The sequence below is a fragment of the Suricata suricatta genome, chromosome 14 (assembly GCF_006229205.1).
Source record: "Suricata suricatta isolate VVHF042 chromosome 14, meerkat_22Aug2017_6uvM2_HiC, whole genome shotgun sequence".
Taxonomy (NCBI): domain Eukaryota; kingdom Metazoa; phylum Chordata; class Mammalia; order Carnivora; family Herpestidae; genus Suricata; species Suricata suricatta.
The window spans coordinates 3,675,863-3,693,956 of NC_043713.1; the positions used below are offsets into that span (position 1 = coordinate 3,675,863).

The window sequence follows — 18,094 nt, forward strand, 5'->3', positions numbered from 1 at the left end:
TGTGTCCTGTCCCACGTCTCTATAGCATCAGCCAGAGCTAATATAATGTGCACTGCAAATGTTATATACGGACAGCAAAAATGTGATCACAGTAAGCACACTGAGTTTGCACATTAGATTATTGGGGAAACGGTAAAGTAGTTAATGAAATTTGGTGGCCACACCTGCAGTCTAACACTGTGAAGAAATGGGGACACTGTCACAAGAGACAAGGACATGATACATTTATTCAGATTAATAAACAAGAGACATCTACAGTTGTATTAACTGGATACTGGGGATGCATTTTTTGCTCTGAAGTTTACAGTCTAGCAAAGGAGCAATTTTTCAAGAGGAATTGAAAATGGTATTAGACTTCTAATACGGAGTGTGAGGGAAAAGAGCCAGGAACATGGGACCTTTAGGGGAAAATACCCCATCTCAACCTACAGATGAACTTCCTGAAACTGGAACCAGGTGATGTGCAGAGAGGTAAGGCCCGGTTGCCGACAGTGTGCACACGGAGCCACGTGAATCCAGCTAGAGCAGGTGTGTGCAAGAAGACAGGTTCGCTGGCCCTGCCAGGCCCATCCCCGCATGCACTCTCCGCCACGTGCTTTGAGTTGGAGGAATCCCCTAAGAGCTGTGATGAAGAGCAGACCTCGACCTCGGCGGCTCCGTTCTGGCGCGCTGTGCCTCTGGGTAACTTCTCAGTTACCGCCACGTTGGAGGAGAGGCCATTTGAACCATGTCTTTGAAGACTGCATCAGTGGAACGAACCCCTTCTCCTTCTTGACCCATTACACCGCACTGTAGCTCCTAGAAAGAATGGCCTTTGCTGCACAGTAAAAACGTGCCGGGGAGTGGTTATTCCCAAGTGTCTTCTGTCTCACCGATGGGCCTTCCCTTCGGGGGCTGGCTCCCCTAGGCACTCGTCCACAAGACACCAACAGCTGATGCGTGGGGGCACCACCAACACCAGCCAGGTGTCCACCGACGGACAAATGAATAAAGAAAATGCGGTGTATGTATATATATATATATATGTGTATTATATTACATGTGCATATAATGGATTATTACTCAGCGATCATAAAGAATGAAATCTTGCCATTTGCAACAACGTGGATGGAACAAGAATGTATTATGCTCAGTGAAATAAGTCAGAACAACACAAATATATAATTTCACTCATATGTGGAATTTAAGAAACAGAACAGATGAACATAAGGGAAGGGAAGGAAAAATAAGAAAAAAAAAAACAGAGAGGGAGACAAACTATACTCTTAAATACAGAGAACAAACAGGGCTGATGGAGGGGAGTGGGGGGGGCTAGATGGTGGTGGGCATTGAGGGGCGGGATGAGCACTGGGCGTTGTACGTAAGAGACGAATCACCGGGTTCCACTCCCGAAACCAAAACTATGCTGCGTATTAATTAACACGAATTGGAATAAGTACATTTAAAAAAATAACCGCTTTTAGAATAATATCTGGTCTGTTTCTCCTAAATAACTGTTTAGTGAGGGGTTCTGGAAATGATTTTAAGCAAGCCAAATGATTAAAAAATGTTTTTCTAGTTTGTGTTACATGCTGAGATGGGCCCTTTTTTTTTTTTTAAAGCACTAAATTGGTTTTTAAAATTTTGAACACCTTAATGTCAGAAAAATAGAGAGAAATTTAATCAGCTGAGGTATCTGCCTTCATTCTAATGACAAGTAATGATGTTAAAATATGGATTTACGTGCTCCCGCACATGTGCTCACTCACGACACATCGCTTTCCTCCTCTTCTTGCCTATCTTTTGGTTTTATTTTTCCCCTACAGTTAAGGTCTCCCTCCATTTTTTCCCCAGAAAGAAAAAAAAAAAAGAAGTGTACCACAGTGCCCTTAGATGCACCTGATTTCTCCTGTCAGGGGATCTATGAAAAATAAATTTCCAGTCTACACAGTGACATAAAAATAAGGCATTGCATCTGGGTTGTGAAAGGTGCTAGAACACTACTCTGCTGTCACATTCTTGGGGGATTGAAACAAATCTATATTTCTTTATACAACTATATTGGGAATCTTTTAAGTTCAGCATAATTCAAGAACGCTAGTCAAAGTTGAAAAGCACCTCCCTAAATGAAGCATACTGCTCGTGAACGTGTGGACTCATGACACGAAGATGAGAATGTTTCCCTTAAGAACGTTGCACGTAGGCAGGAAGACAATCTTGCCCACAACTGAATGCAACGCCAGGGGAATCAGCACCCCGGAAGTTTGCAGAAGTCCACGTTAGGAGTCTGAGGATGTCTCCTCAGAGGTGGAGCAGCAGCACGTGGCAGGTGCACGAGCAGGAAACCCGACAAACAGGGAGGGGGCCGCCTTGCCCCTGCGTCCAAGGTCTTTGGCCAGAAGGCGGCACGCAGGCTCAGGAGTCAGATCTGAGAGAGAAGGCGGCTTCCACCCTGCCTCTGCCCTCCGCCACCACCCCTGCCCCATGGGCGCTGTCTCCAGCATGACCATCCCGTCGCCAAGCACTCGGTTCTGCACCCGGAAGCCAGAGTGACTTTTCACAAGATAAACCAACATGGGCTCCTGGCTCGCTCACCCCGTCCGTGGCCCGTCGGAGTCAGAAGGAAAGTCCTGCAGGTTGGCCCCCTGCCCCTGCGGGGGACACATCGGCTCTGGCCCCACTTCCCTCGGGCTCTGCTCAAGGACTTCCCACAACTTGGGGCCAGAGGCTGTATTTGTTGTTAAGGGAGGGGGTGGCTCCTGGGGGGCTCCACGCACCCACACCTACCGCATTCTCCCCGGAAGGGTGTGCGGGCGGCTGGGCGGTAACTGCATCTCGGTAAAACTGCTTTATCAAGTCATTTTCTTGGATTGTCCCCTAACTGCATATAAAACAGTTCCCGCCCCTCCCAGGTCCCTCTCTAATCCGTCTGCTCCAACGCAGCTTTGCAGCACATACTTACCGTTTATTTCTCATTATCCATCTCTGCCGAGAGCAGGACTCTGCCTCTAGGTCTATGGCAGTGGCTGCTCCCTCAACTGACTGAGAGACGCACAGGTACATGAACGGTGGGTGACGGCGGGCCAGGTCCTCGTCCCCCTGCGCCTGTGTCCCCCCGGAACAATGACAGCACAGCCGCTGGGCTGTGTCAGGAAGGAAAGAGACAATCCAACAGGGGCACAGACACAGTGCCTGACACACGCTGAATGGGAGCCGCACAGGAGCTACTAAGAATTCACAGACGGGATCGTAAACGTGAGCAGGCGCACCAAGTTATCTCGTCCCTCTGTTTTTAGTGAGCTGGACGTCGCTCTAGAATGATCCCTTGGGCTCCCAGGCCGTAGCTCAGACTGCCACTTCCCCGGTGGTCACCCCAGCTCGGACTATGCCTGGGGCCGTGGGGGGTGGGGATCGTTACGTAGTGTGTGTTCTTAAATTCCTAACAATGTTTTCATGTGCTCTATTAAGCATGATGAATACTTTCTAGGATTCCTAGGTGGCATGAGACACAACACCAAGCGTTCCGGGCTTTGCCCACTTTCTGCAAGATCCCCACGCAAAACTGTCCAGCAATTTAACAGGATGACGAGGCGTCTGAGGCCTCATGAGGAGAGCAGGCCAGAGCAGAGGGGAAAGCAAGCGCAGGACCTTGGCCCCAGACCAAGGGCACGCCCTGGCTCCTCCCACCCTGCACTTGCTGGGCCTTCGGGGATTTCCGTTGTTTACAAGGAATGGGAGAAGCAGTGGCCGTGTTCAGCTTACGTCTGTTTGGAATGTCTGTTTCAGACAGAAGAAAGTGAAGGTGGGTAGGCGCGGACGTTGGGAGATACTTGGGAGCACGGGTGTTTCAGTCTAGGCAGACAGGGGGTTTGGAGTCTTGCATATAAGACCGTGTGCATGAAGGGAACGTAGACCGTTACTCCCCGTTATAATATTAGTATGTCCCATTTCAGAATCGAGAAAATTTAGAAAGCGGCATGGGAAAATATTAAAATCTGAACTGTGGTAGCAAATTTTCCGTATATCGACAACCAGTTCAGTCTCAGTAAAGCAGTAGCAAAAGGTCAAAACAAAGTCATTAAAGAAGTTTCTAAAGCTTCTGGAAGGCTCATTAAAGTCATATGCTGTTAAAAAGTATGAAAACCCTGGAGAGTCAAGTGAGGGAGAAGAAGTCTGTGCATTCTGAGTACTCCCACCAGCAAGAGAAGGGGAGCTGCCCCCGGTGTAGACAGAACTTAATTCCAAAGCTACGCAGCACAGAGGAAAAGAGAGGCAGTCAACACCTCGACGGCCTCACGGAACAGGGCACTGCCGTCACTGGTCTTGAAGACGGCCTCGGCCAGGCCGCTTGCAGGCCTCCGTGATGCCGGAGCGGCCGGAGGAGGGACTCGGGGAAAGGTGCTCTGTTCCTGGGCAAGAGGAATCCAGCGTGCTACCTGCGCCCGGCGTCCGGCACGGGGGTTCCTACTTCAACAGGCGGGACTTAGGAAGAGGCCTACCGTTTTCTTCGCAGTAGAAAGATGAAAGTCCACTATCGTTGAGGACCTACTAGGTGCTGGAGACGACACTGACCGTCCTCATCTTGTTAACTGGCCAACTGCTTAGTATTTTAACATGTTTCAACACCACAGCCGGCAGGTAGAGATCAGGGAAGTCACAGTCCAGCGGTTTTCCAGCAGAAAGACCTAGATGCCCTCAGACCTGCAGCGGGCGGCTCTGCAAGGCAGGGGCTGCAGGGTCACAGATGCTAATCCAGGAACACCTCCGGGCCCTGCAGGCCTCCTAGGAGAGCCACCTGGCGCCCTCTCCTGGGCTGCCCGCTGCGGTGCGGGTGGGCACTCCCTGGCCTGGAGCCTGCTTCCAGCCAGCCAGTGCGCCCACCATCCATTTCCCATTGGCTCAACACGGCTCTCCTGCCACGGAGAAGCCACTGGGCCGGGGCAGCCACCCAGAGCATCAGACTCAGGTCATGCCGGCAAAACCACTGGAGGGTACAGGAAAAAAATCCACTAGGGGTTTGGGTCTTGTTTTTTGGCCATAATGAGACAGTTTGATTTCATTCTCTGAGCTGACATGGAGACGGGATCAGTCATCCTGGACTGAGAAGTCCCGCGCCCGATGGGCTGAGCTCCTGGCACGCATGCCTGCGTGCGGCTCGGTGCTCAGGAGATGCCGGCAGGTGTTCCGGGTGCCGTGGGGTGTGCGCGGGCAACATCCCTGGTCTTTCAGGGTCTGTCAGAGCCCTTCATGGAAAAGACCGCTTGAGGAGTCAGATTCGCTTCTTACTTGTCTGCGTCTGGTCCTCCTGGCCTTCCGAACCCATAAACCTTCGCAGTGGGTCTCAGATTCCCTGAATATTATATGCCGACTTTTAGAGAATGCCACTACTATTTTATTTTCCTTATAATCTCAACAAACAAAAATTATGGAAGAGATTGTCAGGAAATTCGGGCTGCAATGGAGTATTATTCGTAATTTCACATAATTACAGTATATCGCCCTGGGAAGACCCGCTGAGCTCATCTATTAAAATTTCATGCTCGGGGTGCCTGGGTGGCTCAGTTGGTTAAGTATCTGACTCTTGATTTCGGCTCAAATTCATGGTCTTATGGGCGTGACACTGAGCCCTGCATCCGGTCCCACGCTGACAGTAAGGAACCCTGTGTGGGATTCTCTCTCCCTCTCCCTCCATCCCTCCGCCACTCACTAAATAAACAGGTAAAGAAACAGAATCCTGCCCTTTATTTTACATTCAGGGAAGTACAGCAGAGAGGGTCTAAGGGACTCATGCACAGAGCGACCACGAGCAGCAGGACTGGATTCCAATCCACTGGCTCCTGGTTCAGTGGGATTTTCATTGATCAATTTCCCCTTGTTTTCCACAAGGTTCCAATGGTTTACTGTAAGTATTTGATTCCAAATGTGTGTTTGTCTGAGGCAGACATATCTACTGAAAAGAGAAATGGCTTTTTATGTGCTATTTCAAATATTCCTGCTCTCTTTACCTGTCACATAATTCCACTTCTATCTCTCCTGCTTCTGGTTCTATATTTTCTATGAATCAACACAATGACTAACTGTAGACTAACTTGTTTCTTTTTTTCTTTAACGTTTATTTATTTTTGAGAGAGAGAGAGAGAGACAGACGGAGCATGAGTGGGGAAAGGGCAGAGAGAGAGGGAGACACAAAATCTGAAGCAGGCTCTAGGCTCCAAGCTGTCAGCACAGAGCCCGATGCGGGGCTCAAGCCCATGAACCGTGAGTTCATGACCTGAGCCGAAGTTGGATGCTAAACAGACTGAGCCATTCAGGTGCCCCCAGACTCGATTCTTTTTAGTTTGCTTCCCAACCTCTGGACTGTCCTTTCTTTTCATATGCCAGCATACTTTCTAATTTTCTGGAATAAAACCTTTATGTAAAACACCTTAGGAGTTAAAAATCATAGTACCTGTTCTTTCATTTTCTGAATTTATTAACCCTGATTTGAAATCTTATTTTGAGGACGGAGATTCTAAGGGTTGCCTTCTCTCATTTTTAATTACAGTTATCTGCATTTTTACATGGCCTTCTAATACAGGTTTCAAACGCTTAGATTTCAAAGGACTGATGTTTATTTTAACCCCCAACATACCCCCTTCACCATTCTGTCTTCCCTCTCTCCCAAAAAGTAAATGTGGCCTTTCCTTAGGCCTGATAATACATGGATGTGGGAAGAGTGGGTTGGGTTTTTTTTAAGCGATATAATTTTCAAAATGATGAATAAAATATTTCAGAATGGCATACGAAGAAACTTATTTGGTATTGTTGGGAACTCAAGGTGTATTACAAGGGAGTTCAGAACTAGACCAGTGATTTTGACAGAACTGAAACTTCACTGGTGTGACGTCTATGGTTACAAAGCTTTGTGTCAGAAAGGAAGAACACGCAAAAACTCAGCGAAACACTAGCAATCTGGAACATGGGGTTTTGTACAGGAACTGGGCAGCGGGTAACAAAGGCTCGGTGTAGGTAAATGTCAGCAGACACCTTCTACTAACAAGCGCAGGTAATAATAAATTAGCAGTAAGACAAGATATTCCCATGGCACATATAATTAGAACGTGGCCATTGAGGAAAGGCTCCCATGAAAGAAAATTAGTGGACAAAGAATCATGAGAAGAATCTGCTCTTGTAAATAGTTAAAGCTGGATAAGGAAAAAACAGAAGTGCTCAGAAGAGAATACCAGCTTCCTTGAGATGGCAGAGATTACCTTCCCTGAAAACAGGAGATCAGTAATTCGTCTTCTGGCAGGCTCCCGGTCCACTGCCCGCCAAGAACGCGGGGTCCTGGGTTCCACTGTTAGCTCTGCATTTCATTATTCTACCTCGGAAGTCATTCTCTCTCTCTCTTTGGCGGGGAAATTTACAGCAGTTTTCTGTGTTTTTGTGTGAAAGACTCAATGAAAGGGAGAGGGGGTGGAGAGGTCACAGAAGAACCTGAGGAAAGAACTGAACGGAAAGCGGTGGAGACAAAGGGCCCCTGGGAGAACAGCCCCCGCCCTCGCTCCCCGAGAGGCGGGGGCACAGGGGCTTGGCTGCACGAGCCACCGTGGGTCCTGCCCACCTGTCGGTGGTACCCGGCTGGGCTGGGCACTGAGTCCATGCAGCCTGCACGGGAAGGGAGGGGGAGCGAGGGGGGGCCGGAGGTGCTGGCACAACAGTAGGGGGCTGCTCCCCACGCGGCTCCCTGCAGCCCGTCCCCAGCACCCATTACTTTCAGGTCTTAAAAATTTCCCAGATTTATTTTTTAATATAAATGATGCCAGTGCATATCATACCCCATTCAAGTACTTTATGTACTTTTGCCAAGCCCAGCTCTACAAAAAAATGATACTTTCAAATTCCCAAACGAGCTGCAATCAACAAACAGCTCAGATGAGGCTGCATGGAAAACATCATGAACTTGGGCCTTCTTAATTAACAATATTTTTAATTCTCCCAGGTCACATGAAGCCAGTGATGACTTCAGCTAAAATTAGGTAATACAATTCAGCAGGAAAAAAGCAACTATATAGAAGAGCCTTGTCTAAAGGACCAAAAAACTGCTTTTCCCCCTTTTCAAAATGACGCAAATAAAGAAGAAAAACATAAGGTAATTTCCTGGAATGGCTTCAGCACAGTCCGGTTTGGGACAAGGAGGGGGCGGGGGACAGGAGAAGTCATCTGTTAGGTGACCAACAATGACCTGCTTCTTCCGTTAATCAAATTGACAAGGTGAACCAGTTAGACTACTAAGCCTCACTCCCAGCACTAAAACAAAAACATTTTTTCAATAAAAAAAATTATGATAGTACTAAGCAAAAATGCCTATCAGTTCATATGATTAAACTCAACTAAAAGGGTTAATTAAAATGGACTTTAAAAATCTCATTCTCAAAGATATCAACATAGATTACTTGCTTGAAGTTGAAGCTAGTCATTATTTCCAGGACATTTTGTTATCGTTATTTTTACTTCTTTTGAAATCTGAATTTTTTTCTGCCACACTTATACTTAAATCATTTCTTATATTATATTTTGAATGCATCTCTAATGTAAACCAAAACACTAAAACCATGTTTACGTTAGCTTCAATCCAAAATAGCAAAAGAAAATGAGAAGCATATAAATTATTATAAAATATGCATCACTGTTTTCAATATAATTGTTAGAATATGTGTTTTATTTAGAACTAGAACACAAAGTAAACAAGAAAACAATTTAAATCGGAATTAAGATACTTCTCTCTGACGGTTCACATTTTTCCACAATTGACAAAATAGTCTTTTAAAAGGGAGAATTTGAAACTAAAAGTCAAATGAAACATGCCTGACAAAAAAGAGAAATTCAAAGGATTTGTTTATTTTTCCTGGGGCCGGGACAGAAAATAAATTCCACAGTTCTGAGGACCGCACAATCCCTCAGCTCGAATGGTAACTCGGTTTTGTGAAATCTGAAACCTCCATATTTATTCACACTGTTATTCACAAAACTTAATGATTCTCTAATTTGGAATAAATGGATTGATAACGGTTCTTTCTCCGTTTTCTGTCTCCGTTTGTTACATAAAATGTGCGCTTGCCTGTGTGCGTCATTACTTTCCTTGTGCACTTGCTTTTTGTGGTATACTCCTAGCTGGTGCAGTTTACATAGGAGTTCATTAATAATGTCAGAAAACCATCTCACGTATCAGCCCATACCTTAGGTAATGCTAGTCTGGAGGTGAGGTGTTGTGGATACCAATGCATAGCCGATGGCAGCACTGTCTAACTTCAGAAATGCAGTGGAGAGTTAGGGGGCCTGTCACTTAGCTGTCATTTGCAGGTTTAAGGTGAGCAGGAAAAAAAAGAAAAAAAAAGCCGGAGAGGCAGCTCTGAGGGCGGGAGCCTGCAAACCCAGGCTGTATTGAAAAGAAAATGTTCTTGAGGAAAGGCAGTCACTACGTTCTTAGTAGGAAACCTTGCCTGCTCAAAAGGGGGAGAGGGAAAGAGCATTAGATTAATGACAAAATCACTTTAAAAAATGGGCAAATTAAAACTAAAGAATTAGACTCCGCTGACACTGGTATTCATGAACAAAATTTAACAATATTATAAATAAGGTTAATAAAAGGTGGGGAAAATGAAGTCTTCATAGGAAATGCTGCAGACTGTCATCAGCTTTTAGAACGTGGGTTAGGAATTTTCTCTGAAGTGTTTAATTTTTTCAATTTTAAGGTTTAAGTTGCCACACACTTCAGTGATATTTAGGCTATGACAGTAGTTTTCTAGGCAATGGATGCTTCCCTTTCAAAAAGCAGAACGCTTTTCTTTTCCTTACATAAGCATAAGAAAATAGGCAAGCTGCTTGTGAGGGAAGGGAAAAACAGAGCCTGTGCAAACGGGTGGAAGATGGAGAAACACATTCTGCAAAACACACACGACCTATTCAGTTGGTGAAAACAGATACATATATTTTTTTGCATCAGAATTTCCATTAAATCTTTTGCAGAAATAAATTCCACCTCCCACTTTCAAAACTATCTCAACAATATGGATTTAGTTCTGATTCTCACTTACAGTCAGGGTCCTGCAGGCAAGGAAATACAACTTGCAGCGCATTCTCTGGGTTAAAAAAGTAATTCATCAAGTGTCTCCTTTCACCCGGTGTTTGATGACACAGAGAGACTGTGAACACCATGCACACTCGAAGTGTGTTCAGTAAAGCACATGACCGGAAAGTTCCGTGTTTCTGGCAGTTCTAGGTGGACCAAGGACTGCATTTCTGTCTGGGAAATGCAGAGGGAGACAGACAAAAAACAAAAAGCAAAAAACAAAAACAGTGTGCGCTCCTAATTTTCACTCACAAACTGCAAGCAGCGAATGAACTCATGATCCCCAGAGCTACGCCTGTTCTTGGCTGCATTTGAACACTGGTGTGGCACTGAAGCCGTTTCTTTCAAACTCCTGTAGAACTAAACATAGGCTTTCCCCCCTTCTCTGCTAATTACACACTTTTCTGTTAAAGAAGCAAGCCCTTTATTGCTCATAATTTCAGCTATCACTTGCTTGGGCATCTTCTCAGATCAATAGCATATAGTTAAGTGGAAGAAAAGGCAAAATGTGATTGCTATTTGCAAAGCAAGGCTTAATTTTTAGATTTTAAGTGCTCTTGTGTTTCATGTTAAAATATTAAATTCAAGTCACAGGTTCAGAATAGCTACACATTCAGAGCTTTTTGTTAAATATCTGTCATTTTTTAAGCCTCGAATACTGGCATAGGTGATAATATATAGGATCTAGCGTGCGTTGTACGGTCTTAGATCCCAGTGCTGGTGGCCATGCATCTTTGATGGCAACACTACATGGGCTGTAGCACCATAAAGATCAATAAATATTAACCTTTTCTGGCACTTTGTGCACGGACGCTTTATCAACTGCTGTCAGGTAATAGAACGCTCAGTGATGAACTGTGTTTCTCAGCTAAAGAATCCATAACAAATTTAGAAATCAATATAAATTAACACACTTTTTAAAATAAAAAAAATCATCAGTGAATTTTACTTCCTGTAAAAAGAACACAGAAGCTGGCAGGTTCTCAGTAGGCGCCTTGGGTGCGGCGCAGACACCACGCAGGACTCCAGCCCAAGGACCAAGTGTTTTATACTCGCTCAGGCTCCACTTCGACAATTATATGGATTAGATATAATCTGCTTTCAGACTTCCGGTAGCATGCTAAGAAGCGGGAAAAGTTTTATTCATCACAGCATCACATCTTATTTCTGTTAGCAATCCACATTCTTCCAGAGGAGCTGCAGATAGTATCTCTTTATGATCTTGTGAAGGTTTGAAGTAAAGGGGAAAGCTGTTCAGTTAAAACTGGAGTGCCACTTCATGCCAGGAAACTCTCCTTAAAGTCAGTTCGTCTCTGATCCCTCGCCACCTGCAGGGCCCTGCTTCATACAACACCGGGCCCTGCGTCACGTACGGCGCTCAGCAGGAGGACAGACTGCCGGCCAGGAGCCTCGAACGCCCGCACTAAGGCCTGCCCTCTTCGTTACTTTATGGTGCACTTCTCGTTCTCCCACGACTTTAGTGTTAGCTTTGTAGCGGTAGATCAGTTTCACTGGACGGTCCAACGTACTGATAACTTAGGAGGGACCCGCAAAACTAAGCTGTCTGAATTCAGTCACTTACATGGCCAAGTGTAACACCGTCTGCAGTCTCACTCATCAGTATAACCACGTCTGCGCCTCTACAGAGGACACACATGAAGGTTTTCATGGTCCAGTTCGCTTAAAAACTACTGTGAAATTTCCATAGGGCAGCAATTCAGACAAATAGCTCGGTCGTCAGATGGAAACTGAGTGCTCTGTACAGAAGGTAACAGCTGTGAGTAAGAGAACTCTGATGTGCTGAAGCTCTATTCACACAAAATCTAAAAGTTAGCTGCGCAAGGAAACAGTTTTATACTCATCGTTCTGTCAGGGACATCTACATCTTTAATCTCTAGATAAATCAGCTAAAGAAAAATGAGAATTCTTATGAAAATAACAATATACTAGATATAAATTTTAAAATGGCGTTTTTGGGTGGAAATTACTGTAATGAATTCATTTTTGCAATAAACAGTAACTGTTAGGCCTGATGATTTCCAAAGTGACTGCTTTGGGGGTAGAATCAGGGAAAATCTTTAAAACAAATTAACAATAGATTCTACAATAGGACCTAATATGCATTCATTCCTCAAAGAGAGGTAGGTTTTTAGAAGATGTTGGAAGAAGATGAGAAAACATTCAGATAACCCAGACATAGCAGTGAGTCTCTAGGACCACACTTGGCACTTGCTGCACGGAAGGCCGACTCCACAGTGGCCACGAGGCACTGCAGACACACACCGGGCACTCAGCTCACCGACGGGGCCAACACGCGGCCCAGAGTCACCACGGGGGCCGGCAGTGACCTCCAAGAACGGGCTTCGGGCTCAGACACCAAGCGCCTCATGAAAAGCATGTTCTGAAATGGACAACTTTGTTTTCTTTTTCAACTTAAGATTAGAAAGACTTTTAGAACCAGACAAGGAAAAGTGTTGTCTATTTTAAGTCCAGCTTGCTTAGCACCATGATAGGACCAATCTGGATCCCTGATCCCACAGCCAGGCCAGGGGGAGGGACATCTCCCAACCTTGCCCCCGTGTCTGTCACCAAGGATCAGCTAAGATAACAAACAAACAGAAAAATATAACATCTTGAGAGATCATCCAAGATCAACTAAAGACAAGTGTGACAATCTAACAAGCGTCCCTGACGCTTCAGTCCGTCTTCCAGACTCGAAAAAAGCCTACTTTCCCTCTTGCAGGGAAGATGTGTGCAAAAAAGAATCAGGTAGACATAAAAACCACAACCTCCTTTTTCTCTGTAGTTTCTACCAACAAATAGCTTATCGCCTCAGTGTTCGCTAGCCCCACGAGTATCCATATCCAGAAATGGGGATAATTATTTTTAGGCTGACAGATTTTATTCTAACACCATCCTGCCATCTTGTAGCAATCACAGAGAAGATGAAGAAATCGTACATGAGAAGGGAAATAACTCCAGTCCTAGAATAGCTTTGTGGACTTTCTACATGAAGGAGCAAAATAATCATCAATAAACATCACCGCCACTGCCACCATCACCATCGCGAATGCTTGGGAAATTCTCCCTTTATTTGCGGAGTTCAGCTCTGAGGCTGTGTATTCTCCCGTCTAAGAGCAGCTCTGCGTCCATGTCATCAAGCGTAGGCTTCACATACCAGGAGATAAACGAAGGAAGAGGACCCAGCAGCCTCCTCACCTAAAGGAGTAATTTACCTGTGTAACCTAGTTACTCCAGGAGCTCTGATTTATCTGGATTTACTCTAACCCTATTTGTCATTGGTGTGTTCCAATCCTTGCTTCCCAACTGCCCACAGTACACTGTGTGTGTCTGAGTGTATCTGTGTATTTGTCTGTGTTTCTCCTTCCACACCTGGAATGCTATCCTAGCCTTTCAATCAATGGGTTGTTAGTGAGAAACCCTGCTGAAAACTTGCTTCACAAATGCGGGTCCCCATACAGCACAGTGAGCCCTGGGACCCAACGGCTGAGGGACACGCACGAGTGACGGCACTGGGCCACCACGGGGCTGGAGGAGCATGGGGGTGGGCACTGAAATGCACGTGCTACCGACGCATGAGACCGCCTCAAGTTTGTGGTCAGGAAAATTCAGGATGGAGATGAGCACTGAAGGATGAGCACAAGTCCTCTGTGGTTAGGAAGCGCATCACAAATCACTGCAAAACAGCGCAAGGCAAAGTCCCTGGCAGAGAGGCGTAGGGTAGGAAAGCCTCGGCCCCCTGGTGGTTTCAAGGGGAAGGGTGATAGAAACAGACCCTGCTGGCCGCAGGCCCTCGCTGCCCCTCTCCCCTGCCTGGACCCAGCCGGTGCCCTCCCACACCCCCTGTGTCACCCTGAGGAACAAATTTCTGTGTAGATGTTGTGGGAGGAAAGCACATTTTATACACATGGTTCAAGGAACCCGACTAAGAAACAAGCAAACGACAGAAGAAAATGCAGTACATTCCAGAAGGGCGTGTTCCCTCTTCCTCCTCACCTTCTCCCAGTAAGGCTGGGCCGCGTGGCTTGGTTTTGGGTCAGGAGGCTGGAGGAGAACAGAAGGATCTAGAGGCCGAGGGCACAAGTCTCCGTGAGTGAGCCGTGTGGAGCAGACACCTGGGAAGAGCGGAGTTCTGCTCCCACAGTCCTGCCCAGGCGGGCTCCCCACGCCAGGCTCTGGATGGAGGCACGGGGTGCCTGGCTCTGACACGGGTCGGAGTGGGCCCCACACAGCCTGCTGCCTCGCTCCTGTCACCACTGACTGCAAAATCCTCCCCGCGCCTCCGGGCTGTGGCTCCTGCCGGCATCCCGGGCCTCCTCGGGGGTCTCTTCCCCCAGCTCGATGGGTCAGGCCCCTAGGTAGGCCTGTCCACATGCTGTCGTAAGAGTTCTTCCAGGGGGTGGCCCCAGAGCTGTCGCAAGTCCTACTCATGACGGCCCTGTGAGAGCAGGGGTCACGGCATTCTGTCCACAACTCCCTCCCCGCACAGGACAAGCGGACTGATACATTTCCTCTAACTGTCAGACTCTTGGGGGAACCGTGGCAGGTGGCGTAATTGGCAAGGACTGTTGAAGAAGCATTGCAGAGACCTCATGCCATCATGCCACCTAAGAAGCTCACTGTCATGATATCCATGACCGGATGGGTTTCTAAACCCATTTTATACCTGGCATGCAACACCGAAGGGCGACAGATGTGGGTAAGTCTCACAGGGTCACACCAGAAGGGCGTTTCAGGGCTGACTCAAAGCAGCCTGATCGCATTGTATGACAACTCTTCCGTTGTGTGTGTGTGTGTGTGTGTAACCATCCCATGCTGGCAATCCTGACAGAACTGGAGGAGTCTATTTCATCAGTTCTGATGACTGAGGTCTTTAGAATCGTGTTAACAGCGTTCACTGCCTTCTCTTCTAATGATAAGAAGGAACACGTTGTAGGAAATCCAGAAAGGCCCGCACTGTTAGATCCATCCAGAAAGGCCCGCACTGTCAGATCCATCCAGAAAGACCCGCACTGTCAGATCCATCCAGAAAGACCCGCACTGTCAGATCCATCCAGAAAGACCCGCACTGTCAGATCCATCCTTTTTCTTCTAAGCAAGTACATACGTTAAAAAATGAAACCGGGGCACTCCCCGCCATACCATCTTAATATCTTCTTAGAAGCTCTTAAATTGTGGAACATGTGTTTGTCAGGAAAACAAACCACTGCAATCCTGAGACAGGTTCCATTCCCCATCTAAACGTACGCCCGGACGGCCAAGTTAACAGTTTTCTGTACGTTAGCTACAGGATTCTCCACGCCCATATACTCGCAGGGTGGGTTCTTTGTCCTTCTGGAAGAAGGAAACAGTCACAGGAAGCGCGCTACTTTGCAGTTGCTTCCTGCCATCGCCTCTCACAGGTCACCGCCGAGATCCGGCTCCACTTCCACGGCCGCGCCTCGGCCCGAGCTCCGGACAGCCCCTCCTGCGGGGCGTTCCGTGGTCCAGTTCCCGACCGTTACGGCATCTCACAACGAAGTATCCTTACACATCCACACACTGGTTCCACAAGAAGGATGCTCTGCTAGAGCTGCTGAGACCAACGGTCTGTGCCGTTTAAAATCCAACAGCGTGTTTAGCAAGTCACTCTCCCACAGCAATGTACGAGATTCCTAACTTTCCAAAGTATGCTCCACCAACAGTCACTTCCAACCGTTCAGCTCTCTGCCAATGGTTAAAAAGTGGCATTTTATTGTTGTAAATTACTCACAACGAGTGAGGTTTAACATCTTCATGTATACTGACTAGTAACCTGCATTTTAAAATGTCCATTCAGACTTGTCTTCTGAAAAAAATTCAATTTGAAGTAGGTTTTGGTAAACTAGAACTAGTGACCTTCTGTGGGAATACTAATTGTATTAATCCTGTATCTGCCTTATGTGTTGCAAATATTTTCTCATAATTGATTGTGAAGCTTTGTTTACTTTTTTCCCCTTTTTGGTTCTGTCTTCTATGTCTTCTGTAACCATGAGGTTATATAAATATTATGAAGTTTGTCTCCATCATTGCTAGACTATGTAAGAATTTAAAATAAAAATGCAATTCATATGAATATTTTTAGAACAAAGATATAATACCTTTCTTCTTAATGATTTGACATCTACTTCTTTATCTTTCTCCTTCACACTTCAATTATTAAGTGTCTGACGTTGATACATAAAAGATTTGAAAACAAAATTAATTGTTTATAGTAACTGTTCTATACTGGTCTTCTGATGTCAGATTATTATTGAGCTAATGAACACCATTATATATAAAAAATCTACGTGTTACCTTATACTTTGTTTTAAAGAGAAAACACCACAGTGATTATGTCAATATACAAAGACCTAATAATGAAGGTGAATTTTCTTGCAATACAATTCTAGTTTTTTAATGTATTCACTCTCAAGAATCCAGATTACAGAATAAAAAAAATAATATGAGAGAAATGGAGGATGTGAAAGTCTAACGGATAGTTTAGGTATGCAGGTTTAGATAAATGTCTACATATTACAAACAACAGAAATTAAGCCCTAAAATAATACAGAAATGATACAGGACCAAAAATGCAAGTCTGGAGTTTCACGTACTTTGTTAACCCCTCTTCTGGATCAGAGGTATCTGTACACCAGCTCATCCTCACAGCCTTGGATTGTGTCTTATCCTGCGGTGTCTCATTTTCTCTCCCTGTGGGCTGAGAGGGGCCAGCAGTCTTTCTTCGGTGGGGTGCCTGCTACCTACCCCTATTCTGCCTGCTGCAAACACAGGCGAGTTCCTTGTGGATGGATCATTTTCTAGAGGTCATTCAGATCATAATTTCAGGCCCTCGCCACTATCCTGATGGTCCTTCTTAGGAAATTAGACCCAGTGGGGACGTTTTCTCCCTCTGCTTAGTCTATGGGTCAGCATTTTCCTCCCCTTGTAGTTCTTAATTCCCGTAAGTGGCAATTATTTAAGACACAGTTAGAGAAGGTGCAATCTACATTCATCCAATAAAGCCTAAATATTAAAAAGGACAGAAGAATTCAGCATGGTTACTAAGGATAAATGGGACAGCATTTAACATTTGAAAAGTACCAACGAAGTGTTATAGGGGTAAATGGATAAAATTTAAAAAAATTAAAAGGGACTGGTGGTAAAAAAAAAAAAAAGGGATGACTAAAAGGGCATACTATGTGTCAAGGAGACAGAGCGTCTCAATTACAAAAGGTTAATATCACAGTCAGCATCAAGAAATAGGTGGAAAACCACTCTAGTAAATATTAAGAGGAAATCCATCAAAGGCAGCCGATTCAGAAAGTCTAAACTTTAGATTTTTAATGTGCATCTGATAAACATTAGTCAGATTAGTGCTGTGGTCCCAAACACTCTTAACAGAGATTCCGGATTAGCGCTAAAAGCCGTGAGGCTTGGGGATGGAATCACCATGTCTGGGGAAAGGCACACTAGAAAACCTACTGTCACTGTATGGCCGTAATAGCCAACTGCATGCGAAGGTCAAAGGTTCTAAAAGAAACTGAAGGGGAAAGGATAGGAATTCTGAATTTTATGTGGCTCATTCATGAGGACACCGGTGAAACCACTAAAATGGATTAAAAAAAAAAAAAAGAGGGATTTAATTAAAATGGCAACACGCTAGCGAAGCACAAGGCAGAAGTTCCGACCCCGAGCGTCCAGCGGGTAACACCACCACGTGACTCGGCCACTGTGGACACCGTGGGCCATGAGGCCGGCAGGCTGGTGGGTGCAGTGTGATCGGATAAACCACTCGCCCATGGTCCAGGAGCAGGTGAATACCTGTGAAGGTTCTAGAACTGACTCAAGTCCAGTTACATTCTTAAAGTTTCAAAACTTAATCTTTATGATTTAGTCTTCAATTTAAGTCATCATCTGCCTGATGTATCAGAAAGTTGTACTTTGCCAAGAAAACTCAACATGTGATGTGTGTGCGACATGGTA

General features: G+C 45.7%; 1 protein-coding gene across 6 annotated transcripts in view; it reads right to left on the minus strand.

Moving 5' to 3' along the window:
• The window catches only part of ZNF407 (zinc finger protein 407), a 473,145-nt gene that overhangs the window by 144,354 nt on the left and 310,697 nt on the right, over positions 1–18,094 (minus strand). The window contains exon 9 of one of the 6 annotated variants that reach the window (XM_029921741.1): positions 10,906–11,847. The exons of the other annotated variants lie outside the window; for them this stretch is intronic. Within the exon in view, the coding sequence (XP_029777601.1) occupies positions 11,828–11,847 (20 nt within the window). The 3' untranslated portion in view covers positions 10,906–11,827. Of the gene's footprint in view, positions 1–10,905; positions 11,848–18,094 lie in introns of those variants that run through there. 6 annotated transcript variants of the gene reach the window in all.